Source organism: Mustela putorius, unplaced genomic scaffold (genome assembly GCF_011764305.1).
Source record: "Mustela putorius furo isolate JIRA1106 unplaced genomic scaffold, ASM1176430v1.1 tig00004007_pilon_pilon_pilon, whole genome shotgun sequence".
Lineage (NCBI taxonomy): Eukaryota > Metazoa > Chordata > Mammalia > Carnivora > Mustelidae > Mustela > Mustela putorius.
In genome coordinates, this window is record NW_025422145.1 from 3,034,420 (window position 1) to 3,059,086 (window position 24,667).

The 24,667-nt window shown below is 47.8% G+C and overlaps 1 protein-coding gene across 1 annotated transcript in view; it reads right to left on the bottom strand.

The window, feature by feature from the left end:
* LOC101681600 (nodal modulator 1) overlaps positions 1-24,667 on the bottom strand; it is a 54,878-nt gene that overhangs the window by 26,454 nt on the left and 3,757 nt on the right. Inside the window, exons 3-16 of the mRNA XM_045071920.1 lie at positions 24,268-24,313; positions 21,208-21,308; positions 19,951-20,057; positions 17,772-17,844; positions 15,878-16,030; positions 15,202-15,339; positions 14,793-14,882; positions 12,012-12,117; positions 11,460-11,610; positions 6,794-6,968; positions 5,041-5,182; positions 3,670-3,801; positions 2,523-2,659; positions 939-1,026 (exon numbers count right to left, since the gene is read on the bottom strand). Of these exons, the coding sequence (XP_044927855.1) occupies positions 939-1,026; positions 2,523-2,659; positions 3,670-3,801; positions 5,041-5,182; positions 6,794-6,968; positions 11,460-11,610; positions 12,012-12,117; positions 14,793-14,882; positions 15,202-15,339; positions 15,878-16,030; positions 17,772-17,844; positions 19,951-20,057; positions 21,208-21,308; positions 24,268-24,313 (1,639 nt within the window). The remainder of the gene's footprint in view (positions 1-938; positions 1,027-2,522; positions 2,660-3,669; positions 3,802-5,040; positions 5,183-6,793; positions 6,969-11,459; positions 11,611-12,011; positions 12,118-14,792; positions 14,883-15,201; positions 15,340-15,877; positions 16,031-17,771; positions 17,845-19,950; positions 20,058-21,207; positions 21,309-24,267; positions 24,314-24,667) is intronic.

Here is a 24,667-nt window from a genome sequence, read left to right on the forward strand (position 1 = left end):
ACTTAACAGATTCTGTTAGAGATCCAAGAGATAACCACCTTCTTACACTCAGCCTGACCTCCTTCCTAGAAATATTCCTAAAATGGGGCATGGAGCAGAAGAAGGCCCAGAAATTTATGGAACGATTGCAGAGGACACTTGTATGCCATGAACTTAGACGGGGTAACAGCTAAGTCGTTTGCTGGAGGAATACAGTCAGTTTCAGGAAGATTCGAATCCTCACGATTTATTCCCCAAAACAGTCACTAACCCATCTGGTGGCCATGCTTCCTACTAAAACCTGAAATGAGATCCACGCACCTCTGCTGTGATTGCACGTATATGAAATGTCCAAAAAAGGCCAATCCATAGACACAGAAAATAGATAAGTGGCTGCCTGGGGCTTGGAGCAGACCTTTACTGGAAATGTGCATGAAGAATATCACCAGGTGATGAAATACTATAAACCAGATTCTGGTTATGCTTGCGTAACTGGGTAGGTTTACTGAAATCCTTGAAAGGATTTTTTTGTGTGTGTTGTAAATGAGTGAATTTTATGGTCTAAAATGGCACCTCAGTAAAGTTGTTCCAAAGGGAGAGAAGCCACTGAAGGATATCAAGCAAGGTGGGAGATGATCCAACTCTTATCTTCAAAAGATCACTCTTAAGGAGAGGTCACTGGCCCACGGTATAGTATTTCTCGAGGGGAAAGGCCCCAGCTGCCTCTACCCAATTCGAATCCTGGAGACCAGGAATGCTCTCCAGACCCCCCACTCTAATTCTCTGAGTCGAAATACCGCGTCCTCCAGAGGAAAGAGACAGAAAAACCAGGATACAACCACAACCAAAATTGATAGTCTGACGCAAACAGGACCCAGAGAGGAAAAAAAGGCCTTTATCACAATCCTCGGTGCCTTTCCATTCTCCAACTCAGAGCCCATCAATCCTTCCAGACTCACCAGGCTTGGACAGGCAAAATCGGTTGACTCCTTTGGAGAGGTTATAAATCCCCACGTTCTCAGGTCCATTTCCATCCTGATAAAATTCCTAAGAGACCAAAGCCAATACAATGACTTACTAGGGGAGATGAAGACACTAAGATGATTAATAATATTTCTGTTTCTGAACCAGTCATGTGTTTTAGCCATTAATCATTTGAGCAGTTGAGTGCCATAGGAAAATTAAAAACCTTCAAAAACTTCCCACAAAAACATGCTTTTCATTCAATCAACTAATATTTATTGAGCACCTGCTATGGGACAAGCCCAGGGCTGGGCCTTGGTGGCTGACGTGGCTCCTGCTCTCAGGGGGCTTATATTCTAATACAGGAAGACAGAAAATCAATGTGGTCAACAAATAAATGAGATTTCAGTTAATAAGTAATAGAGCGGTGGGCAAAAACAGCCAGGGAAGCAGGCTAGAGCAGGAGCGTGGCAGGGACATCTCGGCTGGCTGGACTGAGGGCAGGATCTCTCCTGAGCAGGCAGCATTTGGGCTATAGCCTGGATGACGACAGAAAACCAACCACGCGCACTGCTGGAGAAGATGCCGCGGTCCAGGCAGAGGGAAGTGCATGTGCAAAGGCCCAGAGAAGGAATGAGCCCGGTGTGAAGGTGGAGAGAAGGCGGGCGTGCCAGACACCAGGCAGCGAGGTAGAGAGAGGGGTAGGGGGCTGGGGGTGAGGGAAGGGCCTTGCTGGCCACTGTTATGGAATGTGGATCTCGTCTGAAGGGAAACAGACACCCGCTGAAGAGTTGAAGGACGAACGGCGTCCTAAATTGTCTACCACTTACTCTCAGCTGGGTACCAACAAACCCATCGCCTGCAGCCACACTGCTTGGGGAGCACCCGTTGTGAAGCAGGTAGGGCAGTCACCTGGCACTGGAAACACATGCTGCCATCGCTCCAAGGGTCTAACATGAGCCATGGCTTAACTGCCACTTGCCTCAGTTTCTCCATCGGAATCTGACGATGATGTGTGCCATCACCAGAAGCCAAAAAGTTCTAGAAAACTCATGAATGGACCTAGACAGGCCTACACACCTGTTCTCTTCCCTGAAACCCAGGGGGCACTGACTGTTAGGGAGACTCCATCACCAAGACAGTAAGATCCAAGCCACTCTGTCCTTTGCCCCAGAATAAATATACCAGAGAAACTGACTCGGCAGGACCTACCAAAAATAATAGCAGAATACACCAAGGAAACCAAACACAGAAGAGATTTACTTAAACTTCACTAAAACCCCAAGAAGTGTGTATTATGATCCCAGGGCTACCAAAAAACTAATGTGCTCCACATTACAGCTGTGCCAAATCATTCATTAAAGTTAGAATTTCATTTGGGGCCAGGACAAGAAAATCTCCCAAACAAAGGCATCCTTCCTCTAAGGGGTTTCAAAAGCTCACTGGCTATGCTTTCCTAAATATGGGAGTAAGCGGGGCGGGCAGAAAAGGCCATTTGACTTAATGATGATTATAATCTCCTTTGCATGCCAGTACCTTCCCACTTTCCAAACAAGAGAACCCTTACGAGGCAGGCATACCAGAGTGATTGCGTGAGAAAGAGAACATCGCAGCATGTAGCCCGTCTGCCTAAACTCAATCGTTGACACGTCATCTTCTAGAACTTCCACCTCCAGACTTTTGTTTTTCCAGCACCAATCTTCATGCATGATGCTTACTGGAAAAGCCACAACACAGACACACATGGGCACAGAGCACATCACCTCCCTGAGTAAAAATTACAGTGATTTAACTTTTTAAAATGTGTATGTGCATATACATGCACACACACACACCATATAACTAGTAATGCTTAGAAAAAAATAAGAACTAAAGAGAAAAATGGAACTTGTGGTCATTAACATTGGTAAGAAAGAAATTTGATGGTGTCTAAAGAGCACACTCACAAGTAAAGATATTTAGGGGGCAGTAAACATTTCCTGTAAAGGGCCAGAAAATACATACTTTCAACTCTGCAGGTTGTGCAAATATTCAACTCTGCCTTCACAGCATATATGCAACTATAGATAATACATTAGCAAATAAGTGTGGCTGTGTTTGAATAAAACTTTATTTATAAAAACAGGCAGTTGGGCCCCCTGCCCTAGTGCCAACACCAGACAGAGGAGAAAATATAACTTCCCAGATAAAATAGCCTACTTGATAAGCTATTCACTGCCAGTGGCTCCAAACTGAGCTTTGAGAAAGCAGAAATACAGCCCATGGGTGACTTCTTGAGAGCAGGAGGGAAAAGAGAAACAGTGCTGGCCGGCACCTACTGCTTCCCAGGCACTATACAAACTCTATTTCATTTTGTTCTGCACTCTACAGAAAGTCGTATCACTCCTATTTCAGAAGGCGAAACTGAGTCTCAGGGAGATCACACAGCTGCTAAGTGGTAGGACACCAGTGTCATTCTTTCATGCACTTGGAAATAAAATGGCATGAATGAGGGCACCCTCCCCAAACAGAAGACTCGCGTGGGTTGTCCTGACAAAGTGTCAGTGAGGGCAGGGAACAGCAATTCTTGCCTTATCACCCACTGCTAAATAACACATGTTCAAGGTCAAGGGGTGAGGAAGACAAGTAAAGGTATGCAGCTGGGATGCAAACCGAGAGCTGGATTTCGGAAAGTTTTGAAAGACAAGAAGTACATGAGGGCCACGAGATGCCATCTTTGGGTCTTACTTTTGTATTTTCCGGGCAGCACGTTGTCAAAGGTGAACGTCATTGAGTTGACCTTGCCAGAGAGCTGGAGGCTCCGCTTCTCGCCCTGGCGGCTGAGGGACTGCAGCGTCACCAGCAGGTCACCACAGGTGTCTGCAGAACAGAGACAGGAGCACCTCCGGCAGCTGCCCTCACCAGCGATAGCCCCGTTTTGAACCCTCCACCTCTGGGTGTGGCTGGCCACCGCTTATGTCCCAAAGGGCAGCGACAGCACAGGCTTCCTTTCCTGCCTACATGCATCTGCTCAGCCCTAAGACACCTCCCCCCATGCAGGTCATCAGTACCCAACAATGGAGCCACCAACAGTGAAAGCCACCCCGTCATTTATTGAAAACCCCTGTGCGAGCACAGGAACCAAAAGAGGCAAAACAATATTACAGAGCCACCTGCGATGTCAGATGGATGGTGAAATGAGGGAAGAAGTATTCATGGAGCACCAGAAGCCACGGGACATGTGGGGGGCTCAGTGGGTTAAAGCCCCTGCCTTTGGCTCTGGTCATGATCCCAGGGTCCTAGGATCGAGCCCTGCATCCGGCTCTCTGCTCAAAGGGAAGCCTGCTTCCCCCTCTCTCTCTGCCTGCCTCTCTGCCTACTTGTGATCTCTGTCAAATAAATAAATAAAATCTTTTAAAAAAGAAGAAGAAGCAGCCAGAGAAAAAGAGAGAAAGAAGACAGAACATCACTGAGAACTCATTTCATTCCAGGCACAGAACTGGGTCCTCTGTCATTGTAGTAATATTACTCATGAAAGAAAAGATTTATATGGCTCTCGCTATGTCCCAGGCCCTCACACATGCCATACAGACACTAATTCCTTCGCTCCTCACAACCACCCTGCAAGGCAGGTACTGTCACTGTTCTTGTGTAGTACAGATGAGAGACTCAAGGCACAGAGAGGTTAAGTAACTTGCTCCAAGTCACACAGCAAGGGAGTAAGACCATGCAGTCTGATTTCAGACTCTACGTTCTTAACATCCGTGCCGCATTGCCTGATGTGGCTGTATTAAAGCCTCTCTAAGACCCTCTGAGAGCTGTAGTATTCCCATTCTACAGAAGCAAAAACTGAGGCTGAGCTCACTGTCTCACAGCTGGGAAGTGACAGAGCTGGGAAAAAACCCATGTGCTCTCTTAGGAGCCAAAGCAAAATTACTTCAAGGGAAACGTTTCCAGTGACTCGCTGTGTGGCACGTACTCAAAGAACCGCACTCAAAACGGACTTAAAAACCATTTCCAGGTGTGGTTTTGGCATTCACCTTGAACACTGCCCAACAGGGAAAAACTCACCGAAATCCCTCCAAAACTATTTGTTCTCAGTTTTAACTGACATCTTACCCAAACAAGAGACTTTCCCAGAAACTGATGCCAAGAACTGCACAAAGGCCACGTCCATCACGGGCCTATCGGTCACAGCAAGAGGGAACGTCTGGGGCTTCAAGGTCAGCCCTGCTCTGGTCTCCGCCTCAGGAACCATCACCTGCAGGGACACACAGGATAACATCAGTGTCTGTGTCAAGGCCGCGGCTCCCCGCACCTACAGTGCACCAGAACATTCACCCAAGCCAAGGCTAAGTACTTAGAGGACAGACAGAGGTTCACTTCTAGGCCTAGTCTTATAATCACAACCAATCCTCAAACGGGCCATGGGAAGGAAACGTGTTTCTACTCAGATACAAAAGAACTAGCCTTCAGCCCTGCCACCAAGGGCACGAAAGTCTATCCGGCATAACCTCACAGACACACAGGGCTGTCATCAGTCATCTGTATACTGGGTGCAAACCACACTAAGACCCAGAACCTTCTCGTGGCTTGAGATCACTCGTGACATAAGCTTTGAACCTGTCAACGCAATGTGGATGTCCCCCTAGAAGAATTAAGCCACTTTCCTCTTTTTCTTTTAGGTTCTTCCTTAGGCTAAGAAGAGGGACTGGGGAAGAGGGCAGAGGTCACCTACGCCCTCCCTAATAAAGATTACACCCCAAAGTTGCCCTTCCCTGGAAAAGACCCTCATGCTTCGAAAGGGTTTCCAAAGGCTTATCGAAGGCCAGCCTCCCAAGAGCTGGCTGCCTGGTAAAGGAGCAAAGAACAGAGAGTGCTGTATTCGGGGGAAGCAGGGAAACCCCTCTCCTCGTACCCCATCTGCTCATGGGGGGGGTTCTCACGTGCCCTGGAGGAGAGCACCATCTGGGCGGGCGGGGGGCCCTTTCCAGCCCTCTCCGTCCCCTCACCTGCCCTTTGTCAGGGACAAACAGGACAGACACGAGACAGCTCCACTGAGACACAGTCTACCCTGCGGGCAGGCCCATGGCCCTGAGGCTCCGTGGGCTGACCTCTGGCTGTCTTCTCTCTTGCCTGCCACCCACAACTGTGCTCCGGCCTTCACCCTCATGGCGAGACCATAGGCCAGGGTCACCCCAGGTCTTCCACCTGCCTCAATGGAGAAGTCAAATGGTGGCAGACCGGCCATCCTCAATGCAGGGCGAGGTGAAGAAACACACCAGCTCTATTCCGGCTTTGGGTACCAGAAGCCATGCGCTGTGGATGTGCCACTAATAAATGGTTCATCTGGGGACTTAGGGAAATTCTACAGTTGCCAAAAGCCTGAGAAAGTGGAGGACGGATTGGCAGGCTGGAGCTAACTCCCAATAAACATCAGGACTGGAAAAAAGAGAGGCCTGTGTACCCTTTCCAAACTGGGTGCCTGTCTGCTCTACAGTGACGCGCAGGAACATGAAGTCCTCAAACTAAGAAACTGGGACTAGAGGGGCACCTGGGCGGCTCAGTGGGTTAAGCCTCTGCCTTCGGCTCAGGTCATGATCTCAGGGTCCCGGGATTGAGCCCCGCATCGGGCTCTCTGTTCAGAATGGAGCCTGCTTCCCCGTCTCTCTCTCCTGCCTGACTCTCTGCGTACTTGTGATCTCTCTCTGTCAAATAAATTTTTAAAAATCTTTAAAAAAAAAAAAAAAGAAAGAAAGAAAGAAACTGGGACTAGAAATGTTCCCTCTGACACCCCAATCTGGCTAATAATAACCCTTTAAAAATCACTTTTTTTCCCCCAATGTCTGAAACAGAACAAAACCCATCATACCTGGACTTTGTAGGCCCCTGGTTTTGCTTTAAAACAAAATGATCCATGAGCATCCGTCTCCACGGTGACCAAAGACTTGTCCTTGTCTTGAGACGACAGGACAACTTTGTATTTACTCATCTGCTTGACGGTGTCAGGGAAGCGAAGGATTGATATCTGGCCACAGACACTGAACCTGCAACGAGGGGACCATTCATTCCAGCATGAGAACTCAATTATCGCAGGAAAGGCACTTACTAGCCCGAATGAAGCATCCCTCTTCCTGCCCGGCTCCTGGGGACTAGTTTAACCCTAATGAAGAGGCAGAAAACAGCCCAAATGACTCCAGCTTCAGAAAGCAACCTCTGGAAGGAAGATTGAGCCTCTCTCTGTATAAGGGACAAGGCACAGAGGAGGCCCACGGCTGGGTGGTTTATGGGTTGTGGGTGACATCCGGTGTTATCCCTGGCTGCGAAAGCAATTTCCAGAAAACCTGTCGACGATAACAATGCTCCAGGTAAACTGGATCGTTGGTGCAGCTGCCTCGGGCTGAGCACGTCAGCAGCCTCAAAAGACGTCAGCAGCCTCAAAAGACGGGCCTTATCCAGGGGAAACGGGGCGGGGGCATCTAAGACGCCTTCCTCGCCTGGGGTTATATATAATTTGTGGACAAGAGCGATCAGGGCAATGGGAACAGAAAAGGTCATTAAGTTTAAAATAATTCCAAAGCCAGAACTGAACTCCACACGAGCGAGGAGGCACAGAAGTGACCTATGACTGAGAGGCCCCATTCAGGTAACAAGTTGGACACGTGGCTCTCAATGAGGAGTACACGCTGCCACCAAGAGCTCGTGGAACAGCACGTAACAGGCAAGTCCCCAAGCTGGGAAAGATCAACAGAGACTGTCAGCCTCAAGGGACGATCTCCTCTCTGGAGCTGCTCACGTGTTGTAGTGTAAAAAGAAACCACAGCTGGAGGCCACCCCTGTATCCTCAGCTGGCGAAAGGTTCTATTTTCTAATCTTCAAGATCATTTTGGATAAAAATCCGCTGCTTCTTATGATGGAAAGATAAGGAAAGGTGGCTTCGATGCGGGATAATTAGAGGCTACCCTCGACGCTGGAACTCCCACCCTGCTGCAAATAAGAAGGGGCAGAAACCAATAAAGGGGTGGGAGACTGTGCGTGTGAAATCTGAGAATGAGGACAAGCCAGTCACCTCACTAGAGTGCAGTGACCAGCCCGCCACATGAGCTCACAGTCCTGAGCAGGGGGTAAGGAATGAAGGCCCACGTGCTCGGTCCAGCCAGCCACCTGTTTCTGTAGGACCATGGCCTAGGAAAGCTGTTCCCACTTTTTACCTCCATCATTTTGGGGTGTGGGGGGAGAAGGCAGGAGAGGGAAGAGGAAAAGGGAGAGAGAGAGTCTTAAGCAGACTCCTCGCTCAGTAAGGAGCCTGACACAGGGCTCAATCTCACGACCCTGAGATCACGACCTCGGCCAATATCCCGAGTCGGATGCCCAACTGACTGAGCCACCCAGGTGCCCCTACTTCCAAACTTCTGAAGGGCTAAGAAGGGGCAGAAAATCTAAAGAATAATAATATCCTTACACCCAAAAATCATATGAAAATCACATTTTAAAGTTCCAAATAAAGATTAATGGGAATCAGCCATGCCTGTCCACGTACAAACTGGCTATATGGGTTTGGTCATAGAGGCCGCATGGCCCGTCTGAAGCCTGCAGGTATTTACTCTCCGGCCCTCTACAGAGAAAGTGTGCCAGCCTGTAATGTAGATTTGAAGGCACACATCTTGGCTCTCATTTTCCTCTTCTGGGCACTTAGAGAGTCAAAGGACAGAGAGGGAATGCTGAGGAGTTATTCTTGAGGACTTTTCATATTCTCTCGATTTGTGTACATGTCACAGGGAGTGTCGTCTTGTTTGTTCCAAGCTGAACCTCTCTGCTTCTCTAATATTTTAACAATCCGGCCTGTTTGAGCTCATACTCTCAGAGAGAAGTGTCCAGTTACCCCAACCTCGAATGTAAGCTGGTTTTAGTTTTTTTTTTTTTAAAGATTTTATTTATTTATTTGACAGAGCTCACAAGTAGGCAGAGAGGCAGGCAGAGAGAGAGGGGGAAGCAGGCTCCCCGCTGAGCAGAGAGCCCCATGCGGGGCTCGATCCCAGGACCCTGAGATCATGACCAGGGCCGAAGGCAGAGGCTCAACCCACTGAGCCACCCAGGCGCCCCTAAGCTGGTTTTAGTTTAAAAAATAAACTGAAAAGCTGGTAGGACAGTGTTTTTTCTGCTGAGTCCCTTAAAAAGTGATTTGTGTCAACAAATTCCTTCACTGGGGTTTAATACGTTTATGGATAGGAATTCAAAATTCTGGTGCATTGTGAGAAGAGATTACTCTCTTCTCATAATCATTGGGACAAAAGTCAAAGCACTTCCTTCTCAGATAAATTGGGATTTTTTTTTTTTTAGGTAAGAAATATGAATGAATTAAAAGGCAAATGCGCTACGTTGGCCCAAAAGGGAAACGAATTTTCCCAAAGATGCTCGACGAGTATGTTTCTTCTTTCTTCGACCCAAATGTTCCACTTCAAGGAAAAAAATGAATACACACAAGAAATCTGGGACCCCAGCAGCACAGGGCCTACTGACTCCCTCCGCACATCACCCGCAGACGCATCTACTTCTCTCGCCCACCCTGCTGCACCCCGGTCCCACCACCACTACGTCTCATCCAGATACTGTCACAACCTTCCCTCGAGTCCCTCCACTCACACCCTGGCCCCCCTGCAATCTCTTCCCACACAGCAGCCACAGGAGAAAAAAAAATTGTTGTTTTGAAAACACCCTGATGCCTATCGCTCCTTTGCTTCCATTCCATTTTGGGGGGAAGGCCACCTCCACAACCCGCGGGTTCTCCAACCTCACCAGCTCCTTCAGCCACACTGGCCACCTTCCAGAAAGCACCTCTCCCTCCCCTCGAGGCCTTGGAACATGCTGTTCCTGCTGCCTGGGAAATGCCTCACTTAGCTAACGGAGTCCCTTCGGCTCAGAGACCCAGTGAGGGCCCCGGCCCTCTTCCCTGCACACTTACCAGAATTCACCATACTCAGCCCAAGTCTGTCTCCCCAGGAAGACAAAAGCCCCGTCTCTGTCATGCTAGTTGGGTTCAGAGCTACACACCCAGCCTCTGTCATGGTTCCTCACCCCGAGGAGGTGCTCAAAAAGGTTTATGAAGGCAAAGAAGGCAGGGAGTAAATCCAAAGTGGTTTTCTGAGCCCCATCACAACAGAGACAAAGTACTGGGTTCCACCTGCGTACTTCCTAATCACCCAGTTGTCGCAGAGTCCTTGACCTCGACCCCTGCTTGTCTATAGAAAACGTCACCAATGCCTCCTCAATAACCAAGCCGACAGTATGCTTTCAGGACTCAGCTCCTGGGCCTCCCTGACAGTCAGGCGCAACCTTGTACCTAAAACCCACTGCCTGGATCCTCCCAAGGCCAGCCCTCACACCCCACCATTTTTGGCCTGCTGTTCTAATTCTACCTGCTGACACCTCTAAGGTTCCAGCTACCTGGCAGCCCGGGCTCAATCTGTCCAGGCATCTGTTGAAGAGCGCCACCTAGTGGTCCTGCTGAACCCTCAGCTCCTCTCTGGGCCTGCAGCCGGGGCTCCACAGCCCCCCTGCTTCTCCAACTGGGAACCCCTAAATACTTCTCCAACCCGCCCCTATTTTCCCTATCAGGCAAGCCCTCAACAAGTCTGTTTTCATGCCCCTTGCGTCCTAGTCTTGTCCCCTTCAGAGTCATCTCCCACCACTGCTGCCAGGGAGCCTCTCTGCAAATAAAAATCTAACCATGTCACCTCCAGGTTCAAAATGGATCACTGGCCCCCTGCCTCCTGGGGGAGAAAGCCCCGTTCTTCCGGTGGGGCATGGGAAAAGACCCTCTGAGACCTGGCCCTCCAGCCCAGTCACTTTCCTTGGCCTGCCCCACGACACTGAGTCGTATGCCGCTGTCCACAGACACCATGCTGCTCTAGGCTGCGTGCCTTGTTCATGCTGCCTCTCCCCAGGAAGGCCCTACCCCGGCCCTACCCCGGCTCAAGTTAGAGTTCAGTGAGCACCCAGGGCCTTGGAGAGAGATGGCGGCAAGCCCATGCTACAGGGTGTGTAACACGCAGCAGTGAGAAGGAGCTGAGATCCAGCGATGAGGCCTGGGTTCTCTGCACCACACGGTACCACTGTAGGAGAAAACTACATAAACTCAACCACCGGATGTCCCTTCCTGTCCTCACAGTAAGTGGAGAAAGCAGGAAGAGCTGTCGCAATGACCAGACACAACTTAGGACAAACTTTCTTTCAAGCAACTACACTATCTGCGAAAGTCAAGAGTTAAGACACGGAAGGTCTTACCGATGGGAGGTCAGACAAGAGCTCTTCTTCTAACTTAGACCCGTTAACTCTGAAGCAAGATCATGTTCCCTAAGCGGCCACATGTACCTTCCATTTCTAAGACTTGGCAACTATCTTTCTCAGGGGACCAGCCTGACCTTCTCACAGGTGTCTAAAAGCTGTTGTGGATCCTCAGCAGAAAGACACAGTCAGACTGAAGGTAATTTCCTCCCCCAGCGAGCACCCTGGCACCTCCACACCCGGACAGCCCTCACCCTGTCGCAATGATGTCAGCCAGCTGCGGCGTGTTCGGTGCGATTTTGATGGTGACAGTTTCAAAGTAGAGGTGTTCTTTCTGAGCATGGATGGTGTATGTCCCAGTCGTGATGTTCTCCAGGCGGAAAGAGCCATCAGCTTTTGTTTTGACTGTAAAACAGAGAGAGGCAAACAGAAGATGAGCCAAACACAACTGCGCAACCCCTCCATCTACACAAGAATACTTGAGACAAAAAGTCGGCCTATTATCAGTCATGAAGGCTGTTTCCTTCTGGGCACCTGGCTGGCTCAGCTGGTTAGGCGACTGCCTTCAGCTCAGGTCACGATCCCACAGTCCTGGGCTCAATATTGAGTCCCATATCGGGCTCCCCCTGCTCTTCGGGAAGCCTGCTTCTCCGTTTCCCTCTCCCCCTACTCCCCTGCTTGTGCGCTCTCTCTCCGTCAAGTAAGTATATAAAAATTAAAAAAAAAAAAAAAAAAAGACTGTCCCCTTTCCAATTCTTTCCATGATCAAGCGGGAAAGAGTTTCGGGGGCTAATGTGGCTGCCAACCTTTGATCTGGTTATTCAGAGTGACAACAGCCTCAGGGACACCTTCTCCTTCGGGTCCATTCAAGACCCTCCCGGTGACGGAGAACCCCATGACATGGAACACGGGCTGGAAGACGAAGAAGAGGAAGAAGGTTCACACGTGCCCGAGCGCCAAAGCCTTCCTTACTCACGCACGCTGCTGCCCTGCACGGCCGCCCCCTCTGGAGCCCCGCAGGCCAGCCAGACCCCCTCCCAGCTCCCCCAGTGCCCCCAGGTCGTGCTGCTCCCACACCACTGCACTCTCCCCAGGGCTCTGTGTTCTTCCACTCTCAACACATACATATTTGTCAAATCACTGAATAAAAAGGATCTCCAGGCTTACTCCCCCAGTTAAAGATCACAGGGCCAAGCTTGAGAGGGCCACCCCCACCACCCTCGATCGCATTCTGCCTCCTCCCCTCCAGATGCCCCCATTCCGGGGAACGGTACCACGCTCCTATCTCCCGACCCCTAATCACACCGTCACCTGGGACCCCTGCCCACGCTCCAACCCTAATCCACCCTATGCCTCCCACCCCACCCCTGCAAGGTGTCCCATCTCTGCCACCACAACCCGAATTCGAGTCGCCCTCGTTCACTCCACCGAGGCCACCGTCCTCACTCACCACGGGGCTCTGGGCTTGGGTTACCGGTGTCTGTGCTCCCACTCGCGAGCGCCATGGCTCTGCTCTACCCGGGGTCACTCTGGTCCAGCCACCCTGATCTCTGGGTCCCCAAGGTGACCACATGCGTGCTCACACCAGCTGCCCTCTCGGCTTAGAGAGTTCTCTTCCACACGTGGAGAAGTTTGGGGAGGGGGCTGCTCCTTCTCATCACTCGGGTTTCAGCTCAAACCACTGCCACCTCCAAGAGGCCTTCCCTGACTATCATCCCGTCTCAGGGGCCTCTGCCACCGCCCCCCATCCCAGCCTCTCAGTTTCTAGGACACTAGCCTCTTTTATTAGCTTCATTAAACTTTTACCAATACCTGAAATGTCCTTGTTTGATTTATTGTTCGTCTACCTCCTTTTAGAATGTAGGTTCCATGAACACAGTGACCTTTCATGTATTAATCAGCTAGGACACAGCAGGCACTGAACAAATCACGCACTCATGAATGAATGAATGAATGAATGAATGAATGAATGCATGGATGCATGCAGACATACAAAAGCATTTGAGAGAACTTCTTCAAAATTAAATGGATTTTTAAAAATCCAGGTAGCCCTTCTTGATCCTTCTACAAAGACGTGGTTTATTCATGTGCTGATTTCCTCTCTCCAGTCAACGACTACTGTGAGCAGACACCTACTCTCCATGCCAGGAGCTAAGTCACATCAGAAATACGTGAAGAATGAGGCATTCCCGATGCGCCTGACCTCATGCCACTTACACACTGCTCCCTGGAATTTCATTCATGTCTCTGCTTAAAAACTGGTGTTTGGTCAAGATCTGGGAATGCCCCCATCCTTCCATGCAAGTCCCCTGAAGCAAGCAAGGACACTTTCTCACCCGCACCCACGTCCAGTGTGCACAAAACCATCAAGCACTTTACAGAACCCTAAAAAAGCCATGAGAACCCCACGAGTGCGTGACCTAAAAGCTTGTTCCTACCAAATGCAGCTTCAACGCAGTGCTTTCAGATGCAACATTAAAAGAAAGCGATTAAAATCTAATTTTTTTCAATAACTGTAACACTGGGAGGTCCATTTATGAAAGACTTATTTTCTTTGGGGGATTTGCTCTATCTGGCAAATTTTCTACAGTAACCATTATCTACTCCTGTAATTAAGGATATAAATGCAAGAGAAAACACACTCGCTGTCTTATTCTGGATCTAGGGAGTTTGCCAGTTGCACCACTCCATCCGTCACCCCACCTCTCACTCCCCTTCCCTGTAGCCCGAGCTCTCAGCTCTCCTTGGTGTCCAGCCACAGCCTCCTAACTGGTCCCTCGCTCACACCTTGCCCCTGCCAACCTCTTCCCAACATGGCACCCAAAGGCTCACATCTCTCCCCCTCAGAACTGCACACAGAGTGGCCCATCAGGTCCTGTATGATCTGCCCCATCATCTCTCCCTGCCTCATGCCCTCTCATGCCCTCCAAGCCAGCCACTCTGGCCTCCTTGGGGTCCCCCACGCTCTCTAGGCACACTCCGGCCCCAGGATCTTTGCACCTATCACTCCCTCCGTCTTAAACACTCTTCCCATAGATGGCAGTGCGGCACCCCACCTCTCCCCCTCTCCCAGCAGCTGGTCGCTCAAACGTCACCTGCATGGCGAGGACTTCCTGAGAGCACCCAGGAAGACTGCAACCTGTCTCAACCGGGAAGTGTGTCACCTCCATTTTCATTTATTTTTCTACAGAACACCTTCTAATACGCCTAATTTATTTATTTATAAACGTATTGTCTCTTTCGGCCCTGGAACGCCAGAAAAAAAAAACAGAATTTTGTGCTTTTCTGGGTCCCCCACTGCCCACCCACCCCTGGAACAGTACCTCATGACTGACACTAGCACTCAATAAACACCGTTCACTGAACAAAGCAGCTGTAACTCGGGTTCCACCTTCTCCACGTGGAGAAATTACATGAGAGTGGATCCCGGCTAAACTGGAACACAGCACAAGACTGTGGTTTTCTCCAACGGCCCAGCCCTTCTACATAAAACATTAGTTGTCTTCTTCTCAAACACGTTTGCAACACCAGTGCCCAAGGATGGGAAACTCAAACACCTGTCCCTCCAGAAGGCAGGGAGGTCTTACCTCAATTTTCAGGCTGTCATGTTCCACCGTAAAGTCACGTCTGGAAGGAGCAACATCAAAGGTAATCCTCTCCCCTCTATAGAAGGGAATCTGAAAGGAAGGGTCTGTCCGTTACTCAGAGCCCACAATATGATTCAATAGTAATAATCGACCCAGCAGGCCACAAACGACGAGGGGTTTGAGGCGAGCCCAGAGAAACTATTAATCGTAACTGCTGCTGATCGTAAAAGAGGAAGGCCCAAACTTTTTGCAGCCACTACTGAAGGGTCAGTCTCATCCTAAATAACTACACTAAAAATGGTCACACAACTGCAGGGCCATCATTTATTCCTCTTAATGCTCAAATGGCATTGGCTCCTGCTGTGTCTTAAGTGTCTGAAACATACAGAAAACCCCAATCTCCACTCACCACAGTATAGTCCCCACTTGGCAAGGAATAGAAGGAGAACGAGCCATCTTCTTTGGAGACCGCGTAGCACAAATACACGAGGCTCTCATCTTGGGGCTGGAAGCCAGGCACCGGTGAGATGTTGCAGCCCAAGACATCCTATGTCAAGGGAAAAGAAAAGGACATCCTTTCTCATTACTATGTTCTGATTACTATCAAAGAGCCACATTTCAGGAAAATTCTTGCAAGTTTTACATCACAAAATACATATTTCTGAATAGGGCATAGTGGTGGAGATAAAGCAAATGACAACTTCTCCACTCCAGTTTGAGAAGTTAAAAACTGGCACAGACTTCTTGGGGAAAAAAATGACGTCACTGTCCTTCGCTATACGGGTCGCCATTCTGCAGACAAGAAAATGGAGCTCAGGAAGGGCAAGTGGCTGGCCCACTCAGAGAATAAGAGGCAGAGCTAGCATCTGTCTGCATCTGGGTCTGACTGTGCTCTTTCCACCACAGTCCACTCCCACCACAGACATCCAATTCCTTGTGAGTCAACCAAGAAATGCAATGCTCTTCAACGTTGAGACAAGACGTCCCCCTGACTGGCGTTTCAACAGTGTGTTCTTAGTCGGCAAGCACCCTTCCTCCCAACCCCCAACCTCCGCCTAGTCTGTTCTCCACTGTTCTTTACTTACCTCTTTGGAAACCACAGAGGAAAAGAGAAGAAACTTCACCCCTTTCATGGGCTCCCCATCGCTGCGGACAGAGCCAGACACATTGTAGCCGGCCACTATGAGGGGACTGGCGGCGTTGGCGTTGGAGTTGGTTACCCGCACAGTGGTGCTCGCCTACAGAAGAAGGGGACTTTACCTTCCCAAACAACAAACCCTCACAGAGTGTTAAACAACCACGAAGACATGTTTCAGCTAAAATATGAACACAGAATATTGGGAACGTAGTAGGATCAGAGCCACGTGTTTGGGAGAACTGAACGGAACTGAAAGGAAATGTGGCAAAATGTCAACCACCAGGATGACTTCCTTTGCACAGCTGACTTTTACCTCTTTTACACTTTTCCACCTTCCAAATTTTCTACCTGTGTTACCACTCCTTGGCGCTGTTTGATCTGCTGCGATTTTTGAAAATGAGTGTGCTTTATTTTTTTCCATGTTTAACAGTGTGTATGCATGGAATTTTAAAGCTGTCAAAGCAAAGTTTATAGAGAAGAAAGTGCACACAGTCTAGGGCACAGTGCAGTGATCTTCACAAACTGAACACAGCCTGTAACCAGCAACCAGGAGCCCCCTCACGCTCATTTCCAGGTACCAGCTGCCCAGGACAAGCCTCACACTTTCAACAGCATGCCCCACTCGGGAACACAATCTTATATTAATAGACTCAAATCCCCTTATCCATACAATTAACAATATAAGACTTAAAATTTCTTTGAATTGTAATGTGTAAGCCATGAGTTTTAAATAAAACATTTTTAACCCCCTGAATATCCAGTTATGAATAGTACACAGTGAAGTTGATATACGAAACTGTCCCATCAATTATAAATGCTTAAAACCTATAAAGGAAAAACTGACATAACGAGTCTAATAGAGCCTTAGCAAGAAGGAAACACAGCCTCAAATCCAACATACAAGTTAATGTCTCAGAATGTCCTTTAAACTTTATCTCAATTTGTTTTCTTATAGTGATTACAAATCCTCACCTGGTCTGTTTCTTCCTTTTTTTGATCTTTTATCATAAACTATTTCTGTCCAACACTACTCTGAAGAACACCTGTACACACTCAAACCAGCTAAAAAAAGAAAAGCAGAAGTACCACTCGGGAGCCGAGTGGACCCCGACCTCCCTTCCTGCCTCTCTCTGTAGATGCCAGTTTCATAATGAATACGGTGTTCGCCACTCCCATGCATGTCCCCATACCTTTTTCTACATAGGACTCTGTAAGTGCAAGTACCCTGAGTGTTTTTAATTACTGCAGAAACATCGTGTCTCTTTACCTTTGGCAATTTGCTTTTTTCCCTCAACATTATGTTTTTAAATGTACTCCTACTGATCTGTGGAGCTCTGGTTCACTCATTCTTGCTGTCCTACAGGCTTCTGTGTGACGAAACCCCACGCTACTCTCCACCTAATGGGCATTTAGGTTGTTTAAAATATTTTGTTCGTACAAACAAAACTGCCACGGACATTCCTTCACCTTCTCCTTGGGCGCACGTACAACTGTTTCTAGAATGTTAAGTATATTTATAGGTTGCTGTTTCAGACTGGAAAAAGAACAACAAATAAATCTCATCGGGTCCTTCTGGTGTTGATTCAGCTTAAAATAGCTACAGTTAATAACAGACCTATTTCACAGCAGGAAAACAATATTGTCACCTAAAACCAAAAACAACAGAAGGAACATCTGCTACAATGAGTTTTATCTTATAAATACCAGTGAACCAATCCGCAGCACTGTCTTTTTCTCATCTACTTCCAGAGAAACCATAAACCCTTTTCACATCCTGAACGGGAACCCCTATGCTTGTTCCCAAACCTGAACACTGTCGGCACAGCCGTCGACACACTCACCTCTTTCAATGCCCAGGTTGGATGAGTTGCAAGAATTTCATAATCTCCAGGAAGAACTTTAAAAAATGCAAACCTAAGAAATACAAAATACCAATTAACTTTCTCTCAACAGCCTGAGTGTTCTAATTAATGGCTAATATTGGAAGCATTAGAAAATAAGGTCTGGATTATCACCAACTTGCCATTAGTTGGTTAAATGAGCATAAACAAAATTCAGTCCTTCACTGTACAAATCCACATTGGAGAGCACTTATTGAGTACCTACTGTGTACAAGAACAGGTGTTCCATGCACTGACAGGAAGGAGGTTTTATGTTTCCCTCAACCCCAAGGATATCTGACCTTAAAAACCAGTCACTGTGGTTCAGTAGGGATTAGTCACAGAACATTCAAGTGCGTTTTGGCAGAGGTGATAGGCATGAACAGGCAAAGAGAAGAGAAGGAAGTATGCAGAGGACCAGAGATGGGAAGGGAAGCATCCTGTGTGAAGAAGAGAGAACAGAGCTGACAGCCCGAGGTCTGTGTTAACACAAGACGCTGCTAATGGTGTGGGCAGGGAAAATGATAACAAGCTTTGAAACCAATACAGAAGAGATGAGGTCCTTTACCAGAAACAAATACAGTGTGAGCCATTCTGGGCTCTTGCACAAACTACGATGACCAAACCAGACTCCAGTGAAAACCAGTTAAGTAACTATGGGCAAATCAAGACCAGAATGACAGGAACTAAGGCTGGAAACCCTGGCCCCAGGATTCTGATACACTTAATCCTTCACATGTGCGAGCACCAGACAACAGGAGGGCTAATTCTAGTGAAATGGACACAAAAAAATCCACCTAATTTCTTCTTCTGTGGTGGTATCATATAAAGTATTGCTTGTCATAACTGGACACAGCTTGGAAATCACTTTGCTACAGTAAAATTGAAATTACTATGGGATTTTGGCCTTTGTGCATGTTATGATCATTGTTTTAGTCTGTGCCGATGAAGGAGATTCAACAAGTTCAAGTTCCTTTGCCCAGTGAGGTCAACAGCAAACTGCTGCTAGCCTAGAGAAAATGGAAGCCCTGTGTTCCTCCTGCAGGCATCCATCAAGCAGAACTAAATGGTATCCCCACACTGAAAAAGAATTTCAACAGTCCTCATTGAAAAACTGGATAGCCTACTGACAGACTCATTATAAATTTCTAATTTGCAGTTAAGTCAGCTTTGTATATTGAAGGAGTAATGATTTGAACACTTTCAAAATTATCAGTTGGAACTACTCTGAATTAATCTTGGCACATCTGTTAACACTTACAACTCAACGATATAAATCCATTAAATAAATACTTTAAATCTGACTCAACAAGGTTAATTAAATAGTTGTCAGTTCCCGCTACAAAATAATTTTGATGTAATAGTGATAATATGATTTTTGAAAAATCACAACTGAGGGGTTCCTGGGTAGCTCAGTTTGTTAAGTGTCTGACTTTTGATTTTGGCTCAGGTCATGATCTCAGGGTTGTGAGATCGAGTCCTGCATTGGGCTCTGTGGTGGGCATGGAACCCACTTGGGATTCTCTCTCCCTCTGGCCGCCCCCCCCGCCACTGCATGAATGTGGGAAAATTTTTAAATTCTAAATTTTAAAATTAAAAAAATCATAATTGAGCAAATCTATATTGAGCTAACGCTATTAAGCACATACTCCATGCTAGGCAGTTTGAAATAATGTTAATTTAATCTTCCTATTAACCTTAGGGGGTGGGTTCCACCATCATCATCATTTTTAAAGACAAAAACTGAGGCCCAAAGGTGTTAAGTAAAAACACCTTTACTGTTAACACTTTACTGTTAACTTGTCCCAGGTCCAACCCGATTCAGCGGGGGAACCAGGATTCAAACCCAAGTTTCCAGGTTCCAGAGCCAAACCCAACTGTTAAATGTGGGCCTACTATGTGCCAGGCTCTGCAGTAAGTGCTGTACAGACATTAACTCGTGTTTAATCATCCCGTCACCGAGAGAGCCAAGGGCTCAGATGACTTCCATTTTACAGATGAACAGCTGAGGCACTGAAAGCCATGAACTTGTCTGCAGGTAAGAGGCGAAATAAGGACTCGAACGCAGGTCTCCCAGGCCCAATCACTGGCTCCCTCCCTCCCATGAGCTGTGAGGCAACATGACACCGGCAAGACTCACTTTCCACCAGGCTGTGTCACTGTGGACTGGATCTTGGCTTCAGTCCCCGTATTTCTCAGGGACACCTGAACTCCGGCAGGGCCCAGGGGCTGCCCTTTGCTGAGAACCTGCCAAGGAGAAGGAGGTCAGGACCCAAACCAGCAGCAAAGTTCTCCTCCTAGCAGCACATCCCGTTCATGTTCCCTACATGGAGCTTGTACCCTTCTTTGGGTCAAGACTCCTTTGCAAAGAGTAGACAGATTATGGATACCCTTCCCGGGCACTGCTGAGGGGCTAAGTGACAGAAAAACACTTCATTTCACCGAATCTAGGACACTAATAGCTAAAGATGCACCGTTATTTTATAAGTGACAGAGAAAGAAAAATAACCCACGATCCTCCTCACTAGCAAGCAACTCACACATCAAGGCAGGATCACCTTGCCTCTCCAAGAATGGGCACCTCACTCTCAGTGTAGAGGCAGAGGAGAAATGAACTGCCATGAAGAAAAGGACAGCAAGGCAATTTACACATGTCCACCCTGGTGCCAGATGGAGGGAGGAACAAGAACTCCCCTGAGAATCTGAACTTGGAGCTGCCATTCACACAGGTTAGCCCTCTACATTCACACCATCAAGGGGGCCCAAAATACTCTTGGACAATCTAGTTCACTGCAACAGCTCCTGGGAGAGTGGTGGAAGCAAATGCAAACCCTATTTGCAAGAGACCGGCTTCATCCCCCAACACTGATTACAAGTTGCCCCGAGTCCTGGGGCCTGTGCTCAGGACTGCACCCCTATACAAGGCAATCCTTGGCAGTTAGCCACCCAGCCTTCACAGGGCATGACAAGTAACCTAGATCTGGCCCCAAGAAACACCCACTGCCTTTTACACAAAACTTTACCCCTTCTCAGACCCCCTTAAAGCTTATCTATGTATGATCCCTTGTGGGCTCAGAGCCCCATGTTAAAAGAGCCCTACTTTTTTAAAGGTAGGAGAAGACTCAGTACACAATACAGAGAAAATATAAAAAATAACAATGTTCTTGGGGCTCCTGGGTGGCTCAGTCGGTAAAGCGGCTGCCTTTGGCTCAAGTCATGATCCCAGGGTCCTGGGATTGAGCCCCACGTCAGGCTCTCTGCTCAGTGGTGAGCCTGTTTCTCCCTCTCCCTCTGCCCGCCTCTCTGCCTACTTGCGTTCTGTCAAATAAATAAATAAAATCTTTAAAAACAAAGAAACAGACAAACAAAAACAAAAAACAATGTTCTGAAGCCAAACCTTCCCGTTCACAGAGAATCCGGTGAACACAAAGTTGATGTCCCCGCCCTTTGTGCAGATGTCACTGACACCATCCACATAGAGCTCCACGTTCGTCGGCTCTGATTAATGACAGTGGGAGGGGAGGGAACAGGGGACAAGACACAAGAGCCGGTTTAGTTCTGAGACAAGGTAAACCTGTGTAGGCAAAACACCTTTTCTTGGTTAACTTTCATTTTCTTTATTTGTGTGTATTAATACACTCGCATGATTTAAAATCCAAAGGTACGCAGGGAAATCTCCCTCCCAGCTCCTCCCCTGGACTCCCAGACTCCTGCCCCAGAATGAAACAGAGTGTGGAGAATAATGTGCTTTTATAATAGTCTTGTGGCTGAGCGGTAGCTCAGAGTCCCATTGAAAATGCAGTAAGCACCAAACTGTTTTATTTATGGATGCTGTGCTCGCTTCGGCAGCACATATATTTATTGGATGCTTATGCTCCTCACAGCTACTTTAACAGGTTGGTAATGACATTTACAATGGACTGATGATCAAAGTGACACACGGAAAGGTTACAAAACGACACCCCCCGCCCCAAGTCGCAGAGCTTGTGAATGACGGAGTCCCAATTCAACCTCCAAAAGCCTGGCTCCAAATGGTCCCTTGACCAAGTGCAGGACCTCAGCCACATTAAACCAGGACCACAGATTCTAATGCCCACAGGAACCAAGTCCGGGACAGGCCACATGGGAACTATGGTAAACAGGAAAGGAAACACCACCACTCAGCTTTTGCCAAATATCAACCTTTTGAAGAAAAAACAGACATCTGGATTTTATGTGCCATCTCCTGATTTTTTAATACTAGCAACTAATTCACTTTGTCTAAAAAGGAAAAAAAAAAACTGAAGAGGTCATCATAATAAGGGTTAAGGTTTTTTAAAGGTCAGAAGTGTAGAGTGATAAGTAAACCAAGAGAATTTCAGGGAAATGAAGAATTACACACACACACACACACACACACACACACACGGGAAGATGCCAATAAAAAAATGCACATAAGATTTGAGCAGATACCTCACAAAGTGGCTATCCAACTGGCCAGTAAATATATTTTAAAAAGCGTTCAAGGGGCGCCTGGGTGGCTCAGTGGGTTAAAGCCTCTGCCTTTGGCTCGGGTCATGATCCCACGGTCCTGGGATCGAGCCCCTCGTCGGGCTCTCTGCTCTGCAGGGAGCCTGCTTTCTTCTCTCTCTCTCTGCCTACTTGTGATCTCTGTCAAATAAATAAACTTTTAAAAACTTTAAAAAAAAAGGGGGTTCAATCTCATTGACCATCGAGCAAATGCAAATCATGAAATACCACCACATTACCAAGGGCCAGTGAGGCTGTGGAGCACCTAGAACCCTTCCACATGGCTCTGAGAGCAGAATTTGCTACATCTGCCTTAGATATTTAAGACTATCTCCTAGAGCCAGGCATCTAAATGCTCTCTTGCCCAGCAATCTCCCTCCTGGGACAGACCCAAGAGAAATGCAAACACACAAAACCACGTACCAAAAGACAGGAACAAGGAAATTCGCAGGACCACCACCCTTAGTGGCCAATGTCGAGAAGAGGCCTAAATGTCCATCAAGTGAAGTGGGGAGATCACTTTATACTCACACAGTGATCAAATGAGCTAACTAAAGCCACACACGTAATACAGATAGATGAATGTCACTAACAATGGCAAGAGAAAAAAAAACAGACACGAAAATGTACCCCTTTAGAATCCTCAAGGGTATCAAAATAGACAGAACTCATCCAGAACTTCCGGAGGTGGGGGCAGAGGTCACCTGCGGGGTGGGGCAGAGCGGTTAGGAAGCGCCTGCGATGGGGCCCTACTGGGTACTGGTTCTACCTCGTGACCTGGGTAGAGGTTACATGGGCACATTCACTTGGGGAACATTCAAGGGATACCCATACAACAAGTACACTTTTCTGAAAACATAATTCAATAAAAAAGCTCCTCAAGAGAAAAAACACTGGCAGGGGAGCGGGGGCTCAAAGAAAACCCTCCCACAGGCCAGGGATGATCCGCAACCTCCCCTTTAGTGCTGTCTTGGGTTTCCTCCCCCTCCTGCTTTCTAGAACACAGAGGTCAGGTGCCACCTCTGATGAAGAGGATTTCCTGCACGGAGCCAGATGAGCTGACCTGAGCTTCACTTGGGCCTTCTTGATGGCAGGGACTCAATTCCTCCTCCTCTAACTCACAAGCCTGACACAAACAAGCATGCCCTCCCACACTCCCCCCAGCTACAGAACGGGGATCACACACATCTACTCTCTTCGGAAACGTCAGCGGTGACAGAGCAGAACTCTCTCTTCTTCTGTCAACCCCATTCCCACATCTCCGGCTCTGTTAAAAGCCAGATACATCAGAAAAGTTTTGAGCTTTTGTTCGTCTGGGTGCAGAATGCTTTCAAGTATTTATTCATTGCTAACTGTGTGCCAGTCTTCCCCAGCATCGTAAATATTCTGGCCCATTAATCCTCCAAGTTAGGCTGGGAGGCACCACCACCGTGCTCCTGACTCCCTAGCAAGAAGGCTGGACACCGACCCAGGAGGAAGTAACTTGTCCAAGGTCGCTGCAGAACCAGTAATACCCAAGGTTGCCAGACCTGATCTCTTTTGTGAAGCAGATCTGGATTTTCATGTGAAATCTCACAGTGTTTAATACTGCGGCCCTAAAAGGCACCAAGGGGTCTAAGAGGCCATCCTGGGACAGGAAAGACATCCCCGCTCCTGACCTCTAGATACAGTTCTGCCGCCACTTTCTGAATGGAACTACAGAATCAGCTTCCTGAGAGGGGTTTGGGAAAAGATGCCTATTTTATGAAAGAGGGCAGAAAACCCTAGAGCAGGTCCAAGATAAATCCAATCTACTCTAAAGTAATGAGAAAAGAAGAAAAAAGACCTGTTCCGCACTAGAAATGAAGCCTTAATATTTTAACAGTGTCTGCACTTCGCCAATTTAAATTAATATTCGGCATATAATCTGATCCTCGACAGAGTACATCTGGTTATTTCGTTCACTTACCAAAACTCCACCCTAGGGGAGGCTCAATCTTCAGAATGAAATCTCCCTAAGGGGGGGAAGAAAGATAGAGGAATGAAAACTGATGACCTCTCAGCTAGATTAACAGAGTTCAGTGCTTCTGTTTAATCTAGCATTTTTCCACCTGCAATGAAATTCTAAGCACATGTTCCAAGTAGCTGTGGGCTCCCTGATGGCCTTCAGATGCCGAGAGCTGAGGCCGGATGCCCAGGAGGGCCCACCCGACCAATCGGAAGATACCAACCCAGTGCCCAAGGAAAAGCTCTAAAGGGACGATACCCAGCCACTCTTTGTCTTCTGATACCAGGCGTACTACTAATGGAGTCTCCTATTAACCCCTTCTATGCCCAAGGCTGATAGCGTCAGCACATATCCTTAGAAA